General features: G+C 43.3%; 2 protein-coding genes across 2 annotated transcripts in view; one reads left to right on the top strand and one right to left on the bottom strand.

The window, feature by feature from the left end:
* Positions 1–6,938, top strand: part of DOCK5 (dedicator of cytokinesis 5) — a 202,846-nt gene extending 195,908 nt beyond the window's left edge. Inside the window, 5 exon segments of the mRNA XM_027597925.2 lie at positions 202–370; positions 1,062–1,200; positions 2,198–2,253; positions 2,255–2,302; positions 2,882–6,938. Of these exon segments, the coding sequence (XP_027453726.1) occupies positions 202–370; positions 1,062–1,200; positions 2,198–2,253; positions 2,255–2,302; positions 2,882–2,986 (517 nt within the window). The 3' untranslated portion in view covers positions 2,987–6,938.
* Positions 6,939–17,506: 10,568 nt separating this feature from the next.
* On the bottom strand, positions 17,507–20,790 carry GNRH1 (gonadotropin releasing hormone 1). The gene is made up of 3 exons (XM_027600755.1): positions 20,638–20,790; positions 19,280–19,375; positions 17,507–17,681 (listed from the first exon to the last, which is right to left on the bottom strand). Exons 1-3 carry the CDS (start codon positions 20,788–20,790, stop codon positions 17,640–17,642), a joined length of 291 nt encoding a protein of 96 aa, XP_027456556.1. The 3' UTR covers positions 17,507–17,639.
* Between the last annotated feature and the right edge of the window lie 1,946 nt (positions 20,791–22,736).

Below are 22,736 nucleotides of genomic sequence, written 5' to 3'. Positions count from 1 at the left end.
TTTCCTTTCATACTTTGATGCTCTCAGTTCGTGGATACCTTGAGATGTCTAATTGGCAGTTGGAAATTCAGATTCAGAACCTGAGAGGGAATCACAGGCCAAGATGAGGTTGAGGAGTCCTAATCCCTGGTCTTGTGGGAGTACGTTTTGACTGCCAAGTGGTCAGTGTTTTGTAATTCCATCCTTGCCCTTGGCTGATAGGTCAATCCTGGAGCCACTTTTGGAGCGCAGGGCTTCATCAGGTGCCAGAGTTGAAGATCTGCCCCTCAAAGAGGACAGTGAGAACCGGATCAGCAAGTTCAAGAGAAAAGACTGGAGCCTCAGCAAGTCCCAGGTCATTGCAGAGAAAGCGCCAGAACCTGATCTGATGGTAAAAACAATAACGGGGTTGGGGTCGGTGGGGGGGGAGGCAGGGACAAGCTGAGGAGCACCAGAGACTTGCTAGTGCTTTCCCCGCAGCCTCAGCCGGGCACAGCACCCCTCACTGCAGAGCTGTGAGTCACACCTGGCAGCCTGTGACAGTGTCTGATCTTAGACTGCTTAAAAAACAAAACAAAACAAAAGCACAGAGGGAGAATTTGAGTGTCTAAATCAGCAGTGGTGCAAGATCTTGTACCCACAATGTAAACACGTGGGCTGACGCTTGGAGTTGTGGCTCTCACCACCATGTTCCATGAGTCAGTCCAAACATTGTCATTTCTCTTCTTTTAACTTAAAAAAAAAAAAGTGCTTTTTCTTCTTCCATGAGCCACAGCAAGTTGTTGAGGGTGGCAAGACCAGCCTTCCCTAAGAATCGGGGTGGCTCCTTCCCAACCCAAATAACACGGTCTAACCGTGCTCAGAGTCAGGCTCATGGCCGGCCAGGAGAGAATGTCAGCTCCAGTGAATCCCCGTCAGTGTCTTCGCCGTGCTTGCCGCATGACCGTGCGTGAAGCTCAAGATTGGCTTCTGGAATCTTCCCTCTGACAAGCTGGTGCTCAGCAGGCGAGGTTGTTCGGAGCGTTGATGAGCTCACCCTTTCTCACTGCGAGAATGTTTTGCTGTGCCCTGCCCCCCACTAGAGCCCAGCCCGAAAAGCGCAAAGACCAAAGAGTCTCCAGTTGTCGGACAATCGGCTGACGCCATTTCATGGTTCTTCACCTCTTCAGTCGACGCCCTTGAGCCCACCTCCACTCACTCCTAAAGCCACCAGGACCCTAAGTAAGTTTTATACACACACACACACACACAAACAGAGATGTAGAGAGATACAGGTATATCCCTTCTCTTTGCTTCAGTAGGGAAAGGAGTATGTGTATGGATCTGGACCATATTTAGCCAGAACAGCCACACAGTATATGAGATTATTATAAAGTTGGCTCACTCCATGGTAGAGGGTATAGCAAAATTAGAGTTCGACAAGGAGTCTTTGGGTCACTAGGATTCATTAACCTTCTCTGTAGAGTGACCCAGAGGGTCTCACGACTCCTTTTCCATTTGTGAAGGTACAAATGAAGTAGAGCCAGACGGGGACCAGACAGGAAGCAAGTAACTTACAAACTACTGAGTAGGTAGCCCTGTCCTTCTATAGGAAAGGGTCCCAAAAAAGGATAAGAAATACACCCGTTCCATATACTGCTTACAGTCAGGCCTGGGGAATCAGCAATACACAAGGCCTGAGAAGAATTCCAAGGTACCCTTGGTACAAAGAATGGAGGGGTAAATCATCATGCCACGTGGGACATGGGAGTCAACCAAGAGTTAGAATGAAGGTGTCCTGGAGGAAATGGAGATTGCACCCTTTAAATGATCAAACTAAGACAGCTCAGTTAAATTTAACCAGTATTTATTGGCCGCTTACTTTGTGACAGACATTTTTTCTAAGCACTTGGGATAGATCAGAGAATAGAGTCATACCTAAGTTCTAGAAAATGTCTTCATCTCCAGCTTAATAGTAAAAACCCTAAGCAAAAAAAAAAGTGGGGGGGATGGATTTTTGCTTCAGAACTTCTTGTGAAAGCTTCTGGTGAGCAAACAGTGCAGCATTTGTCATGAGGGCTGAGAGGACATTTCCATTCTGTCCATGGAAACTATAGAATATCACCTTAGCAATTTGATTGGCCAGGTTGGTTTAGGTGTTAAAATGGCAAGCAGAGGTTCTGTAATATTCCTTGATGAATTCTTCTCTCCGTCTTCATCTACTTTGTCTCATTTCTAGGCTCCCCATCTTTGCAGACAGATGGGCTGATGACTACTACTGTCCCACCTCCCCCTCCCCCCCAAAAGCAAGCCCTACGAGAGCAGCCAGAGGAACTCCACGGAGGTAGGGAACAACGGCTGGGGTCAGAGCGCCCCACTCACGGGAGCGCAAAGCTGGTTTTCCAAGCTTTTTGCTAGGCGGGTTTCCCGTAGATTTGTTGCTCTAATCGCTTCTTGACTCATGCCTGCAACCATAAAAAGATAGGGGAGTTTCTAATGGGAAGTAACACAAATACAGGCAGACCTTTTCGTCAGATCGAAGGTAGAGGCTTTCTCTGTACCTCACCCTTGGTACAGGTGAGTGAAATCAGTGGGTTCGGGTTCACATGTGAAGAGTTTACTCCTTCTGAGTGAGTGACAGTCATTCTGGAATGGCCTCTGATGGGTTTCCTGCATTCGTCCAATGGAATATCTATAGATACGCCAAGAACCCAAGTGTCGGGGATATAACATTTTGGTGTATATCTGATTAACCCAAGGAGAAAAAGGGAAGTTAAATGAGGGTTGTTTCCCTTTTCTCCTTGCCAAGGCTGCATAGATAGATCAGTTAGAAGCGAAAGCACTATGTCAGAAATGTGGACGAGAAAGCGAATCAGGAGGAAAGATAAGACTCATTTGACTTCCGTTGTGTCCACTCCCTCAGATTGCCCCTCCACTTCCGGTCCGCAGAGAAGCCAAAGCCCCACCCCCGCCACCTCCCAAAGCTCGGAAATCTGGCTTCCTTTCTTCTGAGCCTGGATCCCAGTAAGGATCTCGCCACCCTGTCTCTGGAACTCTGAACACCTTGAACAGCTGAGAAGATGCCCTGTCCTCATTCCCCAGGGCCTCTGGCTGACCACCCCACCCCTTCCTGATCTGGGGTCAGCTGCACCAGCTCAAAACTGGTTGTTCTTTGAAAGGCTTCTCTGAAGGAGGCTGAAGGCCACATCTCCTCCCGCCCACATGAATTCCAGATTTGGTCGGGTCCTCTGTTTCTCAAAGGAGAGATCTCTCCTCACCGTGATTAAATTAAAAGCCTGGCTACATTCTTCTGTGGCGGTCTTGGAGCAACCCCAGGAACCTCCACTTTGGAAGGATTTCTTGCTTTGCTTGTGAAAAGCTATGCTTGAGACTTGGTTTTCTCACGTGGACACACTGTGTCCCGAATAACATTGGAAGAGACGTGCATCAGGGATTTCGGTAGCCGAAATAATCCTATCTTCCTGAAGTCTGCTTGTGTCTCCTTTAAGGAAAAGAACATCTTTGTAATGAAGATGGGCTACTTTCACGTGTGACTGGCCATCGTTGTTGAAAAAACATGGACTCGACTGTGAGGTCCGAGCTCCTGTCTGCCCCCACGCCAGCTACTACGTGTGGTGTGGGAACCCTCCTGGGAGGCCCTCACACTACCAACTCACCGGCCGTCACCACACCGAGTCACTCCTTCCTGCTACAGACTCCCTTGAAGCTCTTTCTTTTGCACAGTTTCTTGCCCTGTTACCTCCTCTGAGCGCAAATCACTGGACAGAAGGGACTTCAAAGCCCGGGTTCAGCCGCTTCTCTTCCAGATCCCATTTGGATGGCTCAGTGGCCCCTCTCTGCCACCTGATTTTACCCTGGAGAATACAGTGCAATATCTTCCTTTGATTATTTATTCCTCGTGATTGTGGAATTAATTTGATTACATGTTTATGGTACTAAGTCAGTAGTCCTTTCGGAAGAAGAAACGGGGTGATTTAGATGATCAAATATTACATACACCTACACAAACCCCACAAGGTTAGAGACGTTTTGAGCTAGAAGGACCTTAAAGGTCATACAAACAACCCCCTCGTTTTGTAGACAAGGAAAGTGAAGCTAAGCACAGAAAATCTGACTACAGATTCTTACTAACAACCCAGCTTGCTAATTGAGGCTCTATCCCCAGATAACACTTCGATCGAGAAGACAACCCTGACATACTCCATGATGAATACCTACCCCTAGTTGGAACAACAATGGAAATGTCCCGGATATTTCTATACCACTTTGACATTTATGGCAAAGTAGAAAGCTTTATGTGGATCCCCTAGGTCAGCATGTGGGGAAGCTCACCAGGGTTCCTTCTGTAACTGGGCCCAGTCCCCTTCCCCACCTACCCAGCCCCAAGGTAAAGAGAGAGAGGAAAGAGAGATTTCACCTCTGAGAATCCGGATTTGCTTGCCTGCTTCTTTGTGTACCCGTTTCAATACCACCCTTCTTAGAAGAGACATACTAATGCTTCACAGAGTCAGGGAAAGATGTGGCCAGCATTCCTCAAGCAGTTAGTGTGCATATTTAAAAGTGGTGAGGAAAAGGTGATTCTTCACCTCCACTCAGGGGGACGTTCAAGGGGATAGACTAGAGAAGAGCTGGGCTTTGGGAGTAAGCCATCTGGTCTCCGACCATCCCAGCTATGTCGTCTGGTAACTTTGCAAACCCCCTAAATTCTTTGCAATCATCTGAGCCTTCATTTCTTCCCCTTCTGAAACAGGGAACAGTACCTGCCACACAGATGAGGTTCAAGTGAGATCGGCTGTGTGGAGTAGTAGGGACGAAATGATCCGCCCTTTCCTCTGCTCGGCCTGAGTAAGATCTGGAATTCTCTAAGAGCATTATTGATTTTTTCCCCTCCTGAGGTAATCTGGAAAGTGAGTGCAAGTTAGCTGTGCACATACAGTCCCTTTTAAAAAAATGGCATCTTTTGGAGTCTCTTACATAATTATTTATGACTAAAGAAGAAGTGTTAGTAAGAACCAAAAAGGCTTTTAGTGGAAAGAACTCAAAGAAGAGAAGGAACGGGAAGGTTATACGGGGCTTCTGTGGAGCCCAGAGCAGCTTCTGAGAAGTAGCCTCGCAGACTGGCTAGCAGGGATCTGTAGGCCTCACTCACCCGATTTTTCAGGCTGTCTTTCAAATAGAAAGATGTAAGCTGGTCACAAAAAATACCAAACCTCAAGCATGTCCCTTCAGAGCAGTGCAAGTGAGTTCTGCAGTGTGGTCTTTGATTAGGGACTGGGGAAGTCTGATACACTGGTGCCCAAGTACCTTCCCTTTTTTAATAGAACATTTTTCCATCTGATTCCCCTCCTATCTTAATGAAAATACTAAGTCTTTCCTGCCTGAATAGAAAGGATTCTAGGTAATGGTGTGGATAGCAGATTATAGGGAACATGGGGGAAGGCATTGGGTCAGAGTCATGTTTGACAAAAGATCATAAATCATGTCTGTCCTGAAGTCAAAGAGGAAGACTGCAAGGAAATGCCTTATGATTACCTTGCATATAGGAGAGATGAGGGGCCGGGAATAAAAGAGGAAAGAACTGGTCTTTATTTCCCTTGATAAGAACTCTGGAATATTGAAGGACATTGAAAGTAGCCCCCAAACTGTCACAACATTTGTGGATGTCACAACCTTATGGGATTTTTTTTTTAATCCCTTATTTTCTCTCTCTCTGTTCTGGTGACTTGTCTTCCTTTGAGATTTTTTTATTTTTTCAAGAATCATTTTATTCAACATTTATTAAGCTCTTATTGAATGCCAGACACCGTACGAGACTCTCAGGATGTGGCAATTCAGTGTATCCAATGGGAGCAGCCTGGTATGCAGAGACTGTGTTGTGCTGTGGGGTTGTCAAGACAGTAGGATTAGGAGAAAGTGAAAGCCTCAGTACGGCTGCTGGGCCATGGGCCTCCCCTTTTCCACCTCCCATCTGGATTCCAGAATTGTAGTCCTCTCCCGTCAGGGAGACCCATGAAAAATGCCGTCACCCTGCAGATCCCTAAAACAAACAAGAGATAAAGCGGGATTTGAGATAACAATCTACCTTTGTTAACTTTTCCCAAGCTGTGGGAGTCCTTCCTCTCTACTGGCCCCCAGATCATGGGGTTTCGTCCTTTAAAATCGAGGCATGTCTTAACATACATATGGGCAAGTGCACAAATCTTAGGGGTACAGATGGATGAAACTTGACCTAGGCATGTACTGCATCACCACCTCTCAGATCCAGACCTAGACTACTTCCAGAACCCCAGAAGTTCCCCTCATGTCCATGCTGTCCTTCTGCAAAAGGTATTTAGAAGACCATTCATAGCTGTACCTTCCTTCCTCTCACTGCTCGGGTAGAATGAAAAAAGGGGAAAAACCCCACCATCAACACAGAACAGGACAGTAAAGACCATGTACCGTTTGGCAAGTCGATTTATGGTCAGTCCCTGGGCCTCATTTTCCCCATGTAAAACATACATATCCGAAGCTATGTGATTTTTGGAATCCTTTCGGCCCTCGCTTTCTTTGATTCTAAGTGAATGAGAGAGAGAATCAGAAGGCAACGAAGTTTCCATACAACGGCTTTTAGGCCCACACGCCATTGACCAAGTGGGATTTTAGAATTAGTTGGAAAAGGTAAGTTCCGTTTTGGGTGGGTTGAGTGTGGAACCACACAGTTCTAACCTACAAAAAGAAAAAGTTTTCCTTTAAGTTGATGATTTCAGGCTGACCAATGCTGGTTTCCCACATATGCTGCCTAAACTCATCTATTAGTCAGATTTTGTAAGTTGTTCATCCATACTTTGTCAAAGGCTCTGTTGCCAGGATTTTGTAAACTAGTTGGGTTTCAAACATGGACCGTTAGGAAGATGTGCATTGAAGTAGAAAAATTTTGTTCATATTTGCTGTTATTTATTTTTTAAATTAAAAAATGGAAACGTATTTTGAAGCTTATCGTGTTTAGTCTGTTTTTACCCTTACGTTAAAGAAACGAAATCATTCCTGAACTTTTCTTTATCGACATCTCCTTTGTGACACATGACACCCAGTCCCTCTGGCCTCCTGTCATTATTACAGGTCCTGTTAGTTTAGACTCGTGCTGTGGGGTCATGGAAGCAAGAAGAACTGCCGACCATTTGGTTCTTCCCTCCCCTCAACTCCTCTCCATGCATCCCTTTGGCATCGGAGCTGATGGCTTCTGACAATAATTCATTTAATGCGATGGGCTGTTTCTTCATTCACTGCAAAGAGAAATCAAAGGAGTAGCTAGTAACTTACTTGGGAAGGATAGGAACCAGTTCTCAAACTAGGTTGAACATTAGTATCACCTGGGAAGAGGTCACACCCCAGACCAATTAAATCAACTTCCAAGAGCAGGGAACATGACCCAGGCACCATATTCCTTTTACGTCTCCCCAGTGTTATTCCAACGTTTGGCCAAGGCTGAAAATCACCACTACCTTAGAGGAAATAACACCTTGAGAAAATCGGTGTTCAAAATGGATGTTCATTTCTTAAACTCCCTGCTGGTGGTGTGTCACACTGGGGAGAGGGGACAGACACACTTCGGATAGAATAGCCACACTGTTTTAAGTCCTGGGCTTATGCCTAAGATTTTTTTTTGTTTGTTTAAGAAAATGTCCCAATGCTTTTAAACATCTGCCATCTATTGCTTTTCAGGGCAATAATGTGCCCCCGCTGTGTACATAAGAATCCCCGGCATGTGAAACATGCAAATGGTTTGAGCCGCCAAGACTGAATCAGTAAGCCTGGGGAATCATTTTGGATCTACAGTCCCCAGTGAAAAATACTACCTTAGAGCACCGTTCGCTGTCAAAATGTAATAAGCACTGTTATTTCATACAGTGATTCTTGGCTTTTTCCCAGTGACATCCAGGATACTGCAACTTCTAAACCCATTGCTAAAATAGTCTAACTTCAAGCCACTCTTTTTGATGCCAGATCATTTAAAGCCATCTATATTTGAGAACTTATTTTTTTCTTAAATTTTTTGTTATGTTAATCACCATATTACATCATTAGTTTTTGATGTAGTGTTCCATGATTCATTGTTTCTGCATAACACCCAGTGCTCCACACAAAACGTGCCCTCTTTAATACCCATCACCAGGCTAACCCATCCCCACCCCCAGAACCCTCAGTTTGTTTTTCAGAGTCCATCGTCTCTCATGGTTCGTCTCCCCCTCTGATTTACTCCCCTTCATTCTTCCCCTTCTGCTATCTTCTTCTTTTTTTTTCTTAACATATATTGCATTATTTGTTTCAGAGGTACAGATCTGTGATTCAACAGTCTTACACAATTCACAGCTCTCACCATAGCACATACCCCCCCCCAATGTCTATCACCCAGCCACCCCATCCCTACCACCCCCCCACCACTCCAGCAACCCTCAGTTTGTTTCCTGAGATTATGAATTCCTCATATCAGTGAGATCGTATGATGCATGTCTTTCTCTGATTGACTTATTTCACTCAGCATAACACCCTCCACTTCCATCCACGTCCTTGCAAATGGCATGATCTCATTCCTTTTGATGGCTGCATAATATTCCATTGTGTATATATACCACTTCTTCTTTATCCATTCATCTGTTGATGGACATCTTGGCTCTTTCCACAGTTTGGCTATTGTGGACATTGCTGCTATAATCATCGGGGTGCACGTACCCCTTCGGATCCCTACATTTGTATCTTTGTGGTAAATACACAGTAGGGCAATTGCTGGATCGTATGGTAGCTCTATTTTCAACTGTTTGAGGAACCTCCATACTGTTTTCCAGAGTGGCTGCACCAGCTTGCATTCCCACCAACAGTGTAGGAGGGTTCCCCTTTCTCCGCATCCCCACCAACATCTGTCGTTTCCTGACTTGCTAATTTTAGCCATTCTGACTGGTGTGAGGTGGTATCTCATTGAGGTTTTGATTTGGATTTCCCTGATGCCGAGCGAAGTTGAGCACTTTTTCATGTATCTGTTGGCCATTTGGATGTCTTATTTGGAAAAATGTCTGTTCATGTCTTCTGCCCATTTCTTGATTGGATTATTTGTTCTTTGGGTGTTGAGTTTGATAAGTTCTTTATAGATTTTGGATACTAGCCCTTAATCTGATATGTCATTTGCAAATATCTTCTCCCATTCTGTCGGTTGTCTCTTGGTTTTGTGGACTGTTTCTTTTGCTGTGCAGAAGCTTTTTATCTTGATGAAATCCCAATAGCTCATTTTTGCCCTTGCTTCCCTTGCCTTTGGAGATGTTTCTAGGAAGAAGTTGCTGCGGCTGAGGTCGAAGAGGTTTCTGCCTCTGTTCTCCTTTAGGATTTTGATGGACACCTGTCTCACATTTAGGTCTTTCAACCATTTGGAGTCTACTTTTGTGTGTGGTGTAAGGAAATGATCCAGTTTCATTCTTCTGCATGTGGCTGTCCAATTTTCCCAAACCATCTGTTGAAGAGACTGTCTTTTTACCATTGGACATTCTTTAACTGCTTTGTCAAAGATCAGTTGACCATAGAATTGAGGGTCCATTTCTGGGCTCTCGATTCTGTTCCATTGATCTATGTGTCTGTTTTTGTGCCAGTACCATACTGTCTTGATGATGACAGCTTTGTAATAGAGCTGGAAGTCCGGAATTGTGATGCCGCCAGCTTTGCTTTTCTTTTTCAACATTCCTCTGGCTATTCAGGGTCTCTTCTGGTTCCATACAAATTTTAGGATTATTTGTTCCATTTCTTTGAAAAAAGTAGATGGTATTTTGATGGGGATTGCATTGAATGTGTAGATTGCTCTAGGTAGCATTGACATCTTCACAATGTTTGTTCTTCCAATCCATGAGCATGGAATGTTTTTCCATTTCTTGTGTCTTCCTCAATTTCTTTCATGAGTATTTTATAGTTTTCTGAGTACAGATCCTTTGCCTCTTTGGTTACATTTATTCCTAGGTATCTTATGGTTTTGGGTGCAATTGTAAATGGGATTGACTCCTTAATTTCTCTCTCTTCTGTCTTGTTGTTGGTGTATATGAATGCCACTGATTTCTGTGCATTGATTTTATATCCTGCCACTTTACTGAATTCCTGTATGAGTTCTAGCAGTTTTGGGGTGGAGTCCTTTGGGCTTTCCACATACAATATCATATCATCTGCAAAGAGTGAGAGTTTGACTTCCTCTTTGCCGATTTGGATGCCGTTTATTTATTTTTGTTGTCTGATTGCTGTGGCTAGGACTTCTAATACTATGTTGAATAGCAGTGGTGATAGTGGACATCCCTGGCACGTTCCTGACCTTCGGGGGAAAGCTCTCAGCTTTTCCGCATTGAGAATGATATTTGCTGTAGGTTTTTCATAGATGGCTTTTATGATATTGAGGTATGTACCCTCTATGCCTATACTCTGAAGAGTTTTGATCAAGAAAGGATGCTGTACTTTGTCAAATGCTTTTTCTGCATCTATTGAGAGGATCATATGATTCTTGTTCTTTCTTTTGTTAATATATTGTATCACATTGATTAATTTGCGGATGTTGAACCATCCTTGCAGCCCAGGGATAAATCCCACTTGGTCATGGTGAATAATCCTTTAATGTACTGTTGGATCCTACTGGCTAGTATTTTGGTGAGAATTTTTGCATCCATGTTCATCAAGGATATTGGTCTGTAATTCTCCTTTTTGATGGGGTCTTTGTCTGGTTTGGGGATCAAGGTAATGGTGGCCTCATAAAATGAGTTTGGAAGTTTTCCTTCCATTTCTATTTTTTGGAACAGTTTCAGGAGAATAGGTATTAATTCTTCCTTAAATGTTTGATAGAATTCCCCTGGGAAGCCATCTGGCCCTGGGCTTTTGTTTGTTGGGAGATTTTTGATGACTGCTTCAATTTCCTTAGTGGTTATAGGTCTGTTCAGCTTTTCTATTTCTTCCTGGTTCAATTTTGGTAGTTGATACATCTCTAGGAATGCATCCATTTCTTCCAGGTTATCTAATTTGCTGGCATAGAGTTTCTCATAATATGTTCTTATAATTGTTTGTATTTCTTTGGTGTTGCTTGTGATCTCTCCTCTTTCATTCATGATTTTGTTGATTTGGGTAATTTCTCTTTTCTTTTTGATAAGTCTGGCCAGGGGTTTATCAATCTTGTTAATTCTTTCAAAGAACCAGCTCCTAGTTTCGTTGATCTGTTCTACTGTTCTTTTGGTTTCTATTTCATTGATTTCTGCTCTGATCTTTATTATTTCTTTTCTGCTGGGTTTAGGCTTTATTTCCTGTTCTTTCTCCAGCTCCTTAGGTGTAGGGTTAGGTTGTGTATTTGAGACCTTTCTTGTTTCTTGAGAAAGGCTTGTATTGCTATATACTTTCCTCTTAGGACTGCCTTTGCTGCATCCCAAAGATTTTGAACAGTTGTGTTTTCATTTTCATTGGTTTCCATGAAATTTTTTTAATTCTTCTTTAATTTCCTGGTTGAGCCATTCATTCTTTAGTAGGATGCTCTTTAGCCTCCATATATTCGAGTTCTTTCCAAGTTTCCTCTTGTGATTGAGTTCCAGTTTCAAAACATTGTGGTTTGAAAATATGCAGGGAATGATCCCAATCTTTTGGTAGTGGTTGAGACCTGATTTGTGACCTAGGATGTGATCTATTCTGGAGAATGTTCCATGGGCACTAGAGAAGAATGTGTATTCTGTTGCTTTGGGATGGAATGTTCTTAATATGTCTGTGAAGTCCATTTGGTCCAGTGTGTCATTTAACGTCTTTATTTCCTTGTTGATCTTTTGCTTAGATGATCTGTCCATTTCAGTGAGGGGGGTGTTAAAGTCCCCCACTATTATTGTATTGTTGTCAATGTGTTTCTTTGCTTTCGTTATTAATTGCCTTATATAATTGGCTGCTCCGATGTTAGGGGCATAGATATTTACAACTGTTAGATCTTCTTGTTGGATAGACCCTTTAAGTAGGATATAGTATCCTTCCTCATCTCTTATTACAGTCTTTGTTTTAAGATCTAATTTGTCTGATATAAGGATTGCCACCCCAGCTTTCTTTTGGTGTCCATTAGCATGGTAAGTGGTTTTCTACCCCCTCGCTTTCAATGTGGGGGTGTCTTTGGGTCTAAAATGAGTCTCTTGCAGATAGCATTTCAATGGGTCTTGTTTTTTAATCCAATCTGATAGCCTGTGTCTTTTGATTGAGGCATTTAGCCCGTTTACATTCAGGGTAACTATTGAAAGGTATGAATTTAGTGCCATTGTATTGCCTTTAAGGTGACTGTTACTGTATATTGTCTGTGTTCCTTTCTGGTCTATGCTGCTTTTAGGCTCTCTCTTTGCTTTGAGGAACCCTTTCAATACTTCTTGTAGGGCTGGTTTCGTGTTTGCAAATTCCTTTAGTTTTTGTTTGTCCTGGCAGCTTTTTATCTCTCCTTCTATTTTCAATGACAGCCTAGCTGGATATAGTATTCTTGGCTGCATATTTTTCTCGTTTAGTGCTCTGAAGATATGCCAGTCCTTTCTGGCCTGCCAGGTCTCTGTGGGTAGGTCTGTTGCCAATCTAATGTTTCTACCATTGTAGGTTACATATCTCTTCTCCTGAGCTGCTTTCAGGATTTTCTCTTTGTCTCTGAGACTTGTAAGTTTTACTATTAGATGTCGGGGTGTTGACCTATTTTTATTGATTTTGAGAGGGGTTCTCTGTGCCTCCTGGATTTTGATGCCTGTTTCCTTCCCCACATTAGGGAAGTTCTCTGCTATAATTTGCTTCAATATACCCTGCCCCTCTCTCCTTCTTCTGGGCTCCCAATTACTCTAATTGTTGTTTCGTCTTATGGTATCACTTATCTCTCAAATTCTGCCCTCGTGATCCTGTTGTTGTTTATCTCTTTCTCACCTTCTTTATTCTCCATCATTTGGTCTTCTATATCGCTAATTCTCTCTTCTGGCTCATTTATCCTAGCCGTTAGTGCCCCCATATTTGATTGCACCTCATTAATAGCCTTTTTGATTTCGATTTGGTTAGATTTTAGTTCTTTTATTTCTCCAGAAAGCGTTTCTCTAATAACTTCCACACTTTTTTCAAGCCCAGCTAGTATCTTTAAAGTCATGATTCTGAACTCTAGGTCCGACATCGTACTAATGTCCGTATTGAGGGGTCCCTGGCAGATGGTACTACCTCTTGTTCTTTTTGTTGAAGTGATTTTTTTCATCTTGTTATTTTGTCCTTAGGAAAACAGATGAATGAGAGAACAAAATGCTAAAAGGGTACCAACGTCCCCAGAAAATATACTCTAAACAAATCAGAAAAGACCTGAGACCAGGGGAAAAGAAAGGGAAAGAAAGAAAAAAGAAAGAGAAAAAAAAAGAAAAAGATAAAAACAAAAACAGAACAAAACAAAAAAAACAGAATATGATCAAATATGATCAGGCTAGTGCATAGATCAGTGCCACACACTAGAATTTGGGTGTACTTTGGTCTGTTAGAAGAAAGTGCCTCATAAAATTTTAAAGAAAGAAAGACTTACATATGTACAAAATAAGGGTTGATACAATGAAGGGATGGAATATGAATGTAAAGATGAAAACTATAAAAAATTTTAAAAAAGGAATTGATAAGGTGCTTGAAAAAAGAAAGAAGAGGATTAAAAAAGAGAGAGAAAGAAAGAAAAAGGGGAGAGAATGTGATTAGGCAGGAGACTAGAACAAATCCATACACTAGAGATTTAGAGTATATTTTGATATGTTAGAAGAAACTGTATCTCAAAATTTTAAAGAGAGAACAACATATATATATATATATATATATATATATATATATATATATAAGCCAAAAATAAGGGTAACTACTATGAGGGGATAGGATATGAATCTAAACATGAAAAATAAAAATGTTTTTTTAAAAAAGGGATTGATAAGATGTTGGTTGAAAAGGGGAAAAAGAAAAATTCAAAAAAAAAAAAAAAACAGTTAAAAAAACCCAACTTTGAAGGACTAATGAATCATGGTAAAAAAAGCCATGAATTCTATGTGCAGTGTTCCCCTAGCGCTGGAGTTCTCCCGTTCTCATTGATCGGTAAACTTGGTCTTGGCTGGCTGTTCTTGCTGATCTTCTGGGGGAGGGGCCTGTTGCCGTGGTTCCCAAATGTCTTTGCCGGAGGCGGAATTCCCCCGCCCTTGTCGGTCCGGGATAAGTAATCTGCTCGGATTTGCTCTCGGGAGCTTTTGTTCCCTGCAAGCTTTCTGTTACAGCTTTGGAGGACGAGAGTGAAAATGGTGGCCTCCCAATCTCCGCCCCAGAGGAGCCGAGAACTCGGGGCCCTACTCCTCAGTGCGCCCCTAGAGAAAAGCAGTCAATCACTCCCATCTCCCTGGTCTCCAGCCGCACTCCGTGCTCACCCGGCCTGTACCTGAGTGTTTCTATCTCTGGCACCCGACCCCGTGTGGAGTCTCCAAACCCAGCAGATCCCTGCGGTGTGCTCCCGCGCCGCTCCTCCCGGGGGAGGAAGGGGAGTCTCCCCAGCTCTGCCACTTGTTGGGTCCCTGCTGGAGGAGCAGTGGCCCGACTGGGCCGCGGATCACAGTTTATGGCAACCCCAACCTGAGAGCCCGCGCCTTGGCTCCGTGTCTGCAGCCGGCTTCCCTGCTCCGATATCTGGGAGCTCTGCCGCACTCAGGCACCCCCGGTCTTTCTGTGACCCCAAGGGTCCTGAGACCACACTGTCCCAGGAGGGTTCCACCCCCCGCTTAGCCACTGGAGCGACGTCCCTCAGTGGAGCCGACTTCTAAAAGTTCCGATTTTGTGCTCCGCGGCTCTATCACTTGCCAGAAGTGACCGATGGAGGCTCCCTCCCCCGCCATCTATCCTCCCGAATATCGCCTCGGATTCACTTCTCCGCATGTCCTACCTTCCAGAAAGTGGTCGCTTTTCTGTTCCGAGAGTTGTTCCTATTCTTTTCTTTGATCACCTGTTGAGTTCATAGGTGTTCAGGGTGGTTTGATCCCTATTCAGCTGAATTCCTGAGACTAGACGAAAGCCAGGTCTCCTACTCCTCCGCCACCTTGCTCCACCCCCCCTGAGAACTTACTAAAGGGAGCTTTTGGTATGTTTCCCCACCCTTTCTTTTAAAAGGCTACAGGCCTTTTTTTGAAGTTGCATTGAGGACGTAGAGTTCTTCAAATCCAGGAAGATGTGTAAAATGTTAATAAAGGGGTCATTTGCAGTCTCCTCCTTTGGCATTTGGCCATTCGAGAATCAAATTCCCAACATGTTCATGTGAGTCGCAAACCCCTGGATGCCATCCCGAGTCTCTCACATCCGCATCAGGTTGCTGCATGAGCATCTTTGTAGCCCATTCAGGAAAGCCCACAGAATCCAACAGAATGTAAAAAATAAGTGACTGAGGGGTGCCTGGGCGGCTCAGTTGGTTAAGCATCTGCCTTTGGCTCGGGTCATGATCCCACGGTCCTGGGATCGAGTTCCGCCTCCGGCTCCCTGCTCAGCGGGGAGTGTGCTTCTCCCTCTCCCTCTGCTCCTAACCCCTGCTCGTTTTTTCTCCCTCTCTCTCAAATAAATAAATAAAATCTTTTAAAAAATAAGTGTTACCCTGTTCTTTTAATGTGTTAACTAACATAAATTTTGTAAATGGTATTTTTTTAATTTTTTATTTTATTTTTTAAAGATGTTATTTATTTATTTGATGGAGAGAACTCAAGCAGGGGGAGCAGCAGAGGGAGAAGAAGAAGCAGATTCCCTGCTGAGCAGGGACCCCGATGTGGGGCTCGATCCCAGGACCCTGGGATCATGACCTGAGCTGAAAGCAGACACTTAACTGACTGAGCCACTCAGATGCCCCAATGGTATTGTTTTTAATAACAAAAAAGTAGTTACCGAGTGATTGGCAGATGGAAGCCACTCATCCTGCCTTGTATGTATTGATTAGTGAAAATATGCAGTTTTGCCTTTTGTTCCACAAAGTAGGTTGTGAACTACATCTCTGTTTAATTTTATTAAAGGAGGAGTAAGGAAGTTCTTCGACTGAGTTTTAAAAGATTCCTCAAATGGAGATATTTGGGGATTCTAGCATTGTGCTGATCTGTATTTAAAAAGGAGGGTTTTTGGACTATTTCTGACCCTAGTTCAAATTCCTTAACACAGGGCGCCTGGGTGGCTCAGTTGGTTAAGCAACTGCCTTCGGCTCAGGTCATGATCCTGGAGTCCCTGGATCGAGTCCCCCATTGGGCTCCCTGCTCGGCAGGGAGTATGCTTTTCCCTCTGACCCTCCCCCCTCTCATGTGCTCTCTCTCTCAAATAAATAAATAAAATCTTAAAAAAAAAAAAAACAAATTCCTTAACACCGACCCTTTTTTGAGATGGAGGGGCAGGGAGAGGAGGTGGAAGGTACTGTCTGTCTGAGTGAAACAGGGAAAGGGCCCTGATTGTTGCCATGTGAACGTAGGCTCAGTTTGTCACTGTGCCATCAAGCAGCTTATTTGAAATCTGAGTTTTTCAAATGGTCTCATAATCACTTGGAAGTTAGGAGGATAATTGAGAACTGGTGTCATAGTGTCTGGGACCCCATAGCAAAATGGCCACCAGTAAATGAAGGTGATACATGAACCCCGGGATCCTGTTTCAGCTCCAATTAACAAAATATAATGAACTAACAAAATACGTTCTGGCTTTCCAGTCCAATGCCATCAGCTGTTCTTCCTAGTGTGAGACAGGAGCCCTGCCCACGTACCCTGACGGAACTGAGTGGGTCCCTTAAGCCCTCGTCTCCTCCTTCTAAAGGGAAGACAAGAATGGCTAATTTCCAAGGTCACTGCGAGGGTTAATGAAAATGTTTATGCGTCTGTCCCTGCACAAACCTGATGCTGGTCTTTGTGGAGAGTGAATGGTGGTAACACTATTTGACCAGGGTGCACGGGAGTACCTGAATTCTGTCTTCAACAGACTCTATGCTCCAAAGCCTTTCTCAAGAGAGGTTACCAAGATTTGGCAGATGAACACTATTATTTTCAGGCCCGGGTCCCAGGCCCCCACCTGCACCGCTGGCTGTGGTGAGCACAGGAAGGCCCCATGCAGCAGCAGGAGCATTGGACTGGGGACCCAGCACAGCCTCCTCTCTCCTGAGGCCTCTCGGGTTCCAGCTGACTTCCAAAGGGATCCGAAGGCAGTCTGGGAAGGGAAGTGCTTCCCAAGTGGGAGAAATGGCCGTGGCCTCACTTCTGTGGAGTATAGTAAAAAATCAAGCCACAACCCCACAGAAAACTGTTGCTGTGTCAGATCTGGGGGCCTGGCCCAATAGGTGGCTGTTCTTGGGGCAGGGTGGCAGCAGAGGAGAGCCATGGGATTTCTTCAGTCAACAGTAATGTCAGCTTTATGTTCTCTCCTGTCTCCTGGGCCCCACACTTGGAGTTCTCCCCTTCGTGGGCTTATGGTGCCCCTCCCCCACCAGAGTTCTGCCTTAGAGGAAGGCTTAACATTTATGCCACTTTATTCACAGCACAGCACTTCACCATGAAATATGTGAGTTTAGCGTAAGCATATCTGAAATTCACACAATTTACAGATGCTAAATGAGTCACAAGTTTCAACATCAGAATTATACTTGTGTTGTCAATCCTTCTGGTTCAGTGGGTTTAAATCCTCTTCTGCCCAGTTTCCTCTTCAATCAGACTTTCCTAAAATATACATGAGCAAAAAATATATCATGGTTGATTTTACTAGCTGAATTTCACTATGCTTTTGATATCTTAATTTCCAAAATATCGATATAGAAAGAACAGATCCACTTATTTTTGTGCACTAGAAAGTCTTGGAGAGCCTGGTGATGGGTATTAAAGAGGGCACGTTCTGCGTGGAGCACTGGGTGTTATGCAGAAACAATGAATCATGGAACACTACATCCAAAACTAATGATGTAATGTATGGTGATTTACATAACATAATAATAAAAAAAAGTCTTGGAGAGATATAACAGATCGTGTGTTTCTACGTTGTTTCATAAACATAAGATCTACGTTAATAGTTTAAGGATGGGATGTGATGGAGCTGAAAGAAAGGTTTGATCTCAGTTTTTTTTTTTTTTTTAAGATTTTATTTATTTTAGAGGGAGAGAGAGCATGCGTGTGAGTTGGGTGGAGGGGGGGCAGCAGAGGGAAAGGGACAAGCAGACTCCATGCTGAGCATGGAGCCTGATGTGGGGTTCGATCCCACAACCCTGAGATCATGACCTGAGCTGAAACACACTCAACCGACTGAGCCACCAGGTGTCCCTGATCTCAGTTTGTTATTTATTAACCCAGCTTTTGCCTCAATACCTTCTTTCTAAGGTCACATTTGGGAAATGTCACTGCTTGCTATTATTTTTATTATGTGGTAAGTAGGAGTAGACACAGAAAGCCAATAAAGATGTCTGTCTGCTTTTTTTTTTTTTTTTTTTTGAACTGTGGGTGTGGAAGTTGAAGTCAGTGGACGAAATGAAAGCTCTAGCTTTTGTTTATATATGATTTATTCAGGCTTTCCCTGCTCCTGGGCATAGCTGCTAAGTAACTGTAGTGCCCCCTTACTGCTGCAAACAAATGGACCATGGGAGCTCAGAGAGCACCAACGGTGAGCTCAAGATTCAACCTCTATATTCAGCGCTCTGTGTACTTTCTTTCTTGTTATCGAAAACCTGCATCAAGTTAGCAGATTCCCATTTTTGGTGGGAATTTGGAGTTTGTTAGAATCCAGTCAGAAAACTGGAAATCAAATATGTGGCTCTGAATTACAAATTTACTAGTTCAGAATTTTTTATTCCAAAGGGGGAAAAGAATAAACTAGAGCACCATTTTTGATTTCTACATTTTTCCAGGGGAAAACCATGTCATACCAAGAACACTGGTGAAGAATTAAGGAATGCCGTGGAGAGGTGTGGATTAGCCTAGATTAGAAGAATCGGGTGGCGGGGGGGGGGGGGGGGACAGTGGTCGATGAACATTCCTGAAGAACTGATATGTAACAGTGGGAAGAAATGTAATAGTCATCCCAAAGGCTAGAACCAAAATTAGGGGGATAAAGTTTACAGAGAGATTTCAATTTAAGGGGTAAAAGGTTCTAACCATTAATACTGTCTACCCACTGAGAGAGGGTGTCACAAAAATGGTGAGGCCCTACCCTGGGAGGAATTCAAGCAGTCAGGAAGGTAAGCCCCACAGAGGGCGAGAGGTGGTTGTCCTAAGTGGCACCAAGGACCTTTCCATCTCTAACGTTCCATGTTGTTACCGCTGTAACTCACCAGAGCTCCTTTCAGGTCCCTGAGGGGAGATTGGGGCTGGTGGATGGTGCATTCCAAGCGCTGAGGTTCTGCTGGTTGATCAAGCTCTTTGGCTATCTGAGGAAAAAGAATGTGATTCTTGCTGTTGGAGATAAATGGAATGGAACGGTACTTTCCACTTTCACCAAGAACTGTGTGTGGAGAGTGAGGTCAAGGGAATTGTGGAATGAGGACTTAAGAACATAGATCTGCCCTGAGGCATTTATACAGAGGGGGTGGGACGTTCTGGGGGGTAGTGGTAGTAAGGAGAGAATATTTGCTCCCTAGAGATGATGAGAATGAAGTACTTTGAACCTCATGAGGGGATAGTATACAAAAAGTCCAGGAGCTTCTAGTTATGAATAGGGGTGATCTTTATTTTCTAGTCTTTACTAAACATGTCATAGTTAAATAAGAGTTACTTCACATATAATCTATGGAGAGGAGACTTCAGATTCCAGGACATCTTTATTTCATACTAAATTATCTTTACTGTTTCTCCAGAAAGAATGCTAAATAATTTTAAGTTTTTCTAGTTTCCTTTTCTTGGCACTATATTAAGTGTCCCAGCCCCGAATTGCTCATCCTTTGGGTTCTGTTCGTTTTCCATTAATTTAAGAAACCAAAAACAACTGTATTTTTATTAATCCATTATCATTTTGGGAGGTAGCCAGCTAATATCTAAGGCCTCTCTCATGTGATCCTCACATGACCCCAAGAAGTCTCATTTTATAGATAAAAAACCATGTACCTATGTTAGTGCTGGTACTAGTACTGAAATCAATGTATATGAAATAAAATCCAGGATATTTTCCAGTATATATTTTGTATCCTTGAGCTTGCTAACCCCATCCCCACTAGCAGACTCCAAGTTCTTTGCCTAAATGCCCATTTCAGTAAAAAGAAATGATAGGGCATGCACTCTTGATAAGAATACTTATTTATAAGTTATGAGAATGTACACTGACCTAGTATCATAGATATTTTAAAAGACGAAATAAGAAAAAAAAATAAGCAGAAGTTCTAAGATTTTCTTTCCGAATCCCAAGGAATCATCTTGCTCTGGAGACCTTGGGTCCGTCCCGTCATTTTGAATTCCTTTGGCAATTCTAGGTATTCCGAGTGCAACACACTACTTCGCACCTGTTGCTGTATTCTCTTGGAATTGTTCCTGTCTGCATAGAAAGCAGGGATGGGACTTGCCTTTGCACATGTCTCATCTCCCCCAGAATACCAGGGGTACCTGGAGCCCAGCATAGCACGGTTGGGGCACACACAGAATGTTAATGTGGACTGAATCACATAAGCCACGTCTTATTTTGATGATGAAAGAGCCTTACCTCTTGGAAAGATTCAATCACATTTTCAGCATTCCTCTTCCCCCCAGGACGTAGTCCATAGGACCAGTGTTGGCCTTGGCAGCCCACCACACATAAGGTCAGCAGGAGAAGTCCAGCTACAAGTTTTGGAATCAGCTCCATTCTAAGGAACATCAATGCAACAGTGAGAATAGACCCAGACTGAGTTGAGGGAGAAGTCAAGACCTTTCTGGTGAGAAGCCTAACGTTTCTATGCTAAGCCTGCAGAAGGCGGAAGGGGCAGTTGCCTGCTTTCACACGCATGCTGAAACACACATCCCCACGTGCTTGCCTCGGGTTTCCTAGCCACCGGGGAGAAAGGCAGTACTCGGAACTTCCATGCTCAGTACATTTTTGTACTAGGCTAGTCTATTTTTATTTTTAGTATTTATTTGGTTACCCAAACTCCCTGATTCCTTCCCTTATCAAGTTTGCCTTTTTTGCCTTAACATTCCCCCCCACACACACACACACACAACTCCCCCATAGATTCATTTTCAACTGTATCAGTTCCTGAGATAAAGAGAATTGGGCCATCTGCTTGGAAAGGTAGCTCCTGCTAGGAATCTCTGGCTAATATAAAGTTGTATGACATCAAATGCATACACTGTGGCACTAATTACATTTTGCTGAGTGTCTTCCACGCGTAAGTGCTGGCCGGGCCATCTGTGAGCGTGAGAGAGAACTCAACACCTCTCAAAGCACCAAGCCCCAGGCCAGATGCCTCCGTGGCCAAGGCGGCCTTGAATTAGTTAATGACAGGAGGAATTCTCACACGGTCTTCAAGTTAATTTTCATCTGATGGGAAAGAGACTAAAGACAAAATCAAATACTGGTCGATGAGCTGTTGTAATTATTCCCCAAAGCCTGGATCTCTGTGGCCCTGGGTGACAAGGACCACGAAGGTCAAGGTTTCTTTAGATACCATCATGCCTGGATTTAGCCCTTTGGGTGTAAAATGCCCTATAGACAGACGAAAGCATGTGGTCTCAAAACAAGTGCTAGAAATACAAAGCATTTTACCTGTTCGCGGACAAAGAGCCAAAAGAATCCCGAGCTGCTTTTCGAGTTTGTAGAGCACTGTGATTTTTCATTTTCTTAGCTTCCTTTTTATATGAAACTTTTCCAGGACTGAAATCTTCCCTGCTGGTAAATTAGACTGCACATGGACTATGGGGTTTTTTTAAATAGTAATTTTTTTAATCCTATTCACATAAAGCCCTTTAATAGTGTATGTAATTGGAACACCCACTGATGTATCTATTAAATGTACTTAAATCTTGGCCATTAAAACCTCAGCTAAGACTTTTATAGCTGAGACCCCAATTCAGAGATTAAAATCTAGCTAGGTTGTATTCTCTTGAGGAAACTGACAGACGTATCCAGAGTGGAGGGAAAATAGCTGTCGTACATCAAGTGATGTTAAATGTGCACAGAAAAGCTTTCACAAAGGAGGCCATTTGGTAATTAGAGAAAGAAGCTGAGTCAGGATGCCTGGGAGCTGGTCTCAGCTCTTCGATTCTTCATTTGTAAGAGGAGCTGATTTATAAATAATAAGTGATTATTGGCACTATACCTGTATGCATATAGGATCCTGCAGTAAGTAGATCATGTGAGTCTGAAAATTCTCCAGTCTCCTACCAACCAGGTTCCTTCCTTGACTTATCTGTAAAGCCTTCTATAGCATCAAAAAGCTAAGGAGAAACATTGTAGTTAGGATACACTAAGCCCAAGACCACCTGGTGGGTGGACAGTTTGACTCATTTCAGTAGATACTTATTGAGTTAAAATATACAAATCACTGCGCTAAAGACAGTGGGAACACCAAGGTGAGAAATAGTAGTTAACTGGCATGTGAATAAGACCAACCTCTCTCATTACAACAGTCCTGCTAAGTGAGTATCATTATCCAAATTTACAGATAGATATTCCTACCCAGTGGCGAACCCGTGGGATATTTTATTTACACAGTATAAACATTTACCAAAAAAAGAGAGAGCCATTACTCTTTATTACATTTATCTGAATGCATGATTATCTTCCCCTAATTTACCCCTGGGTTGTAACTCATGACAGTCAAG

Source organism: Zalophus californianus, chromosome 2, assembly GCF_009762305.2.
Source record: "Zalophus californianus isolate mZalCal1 chromosome 2, mZalCal1.pri.v2, whole genome shotgun sequence".
NCBI classification, from domain to species: Eukaryota; Metazoa; Chordata; class Mammalia; order Carnivora; family Otariidae; genus Zalophus; species Zalophus californianus.
The sequence above is the reverse complement of the archived record's forward strand: the minus strand, read 5'-3'. Positions and strand labels throughout refer to the sequence as shown.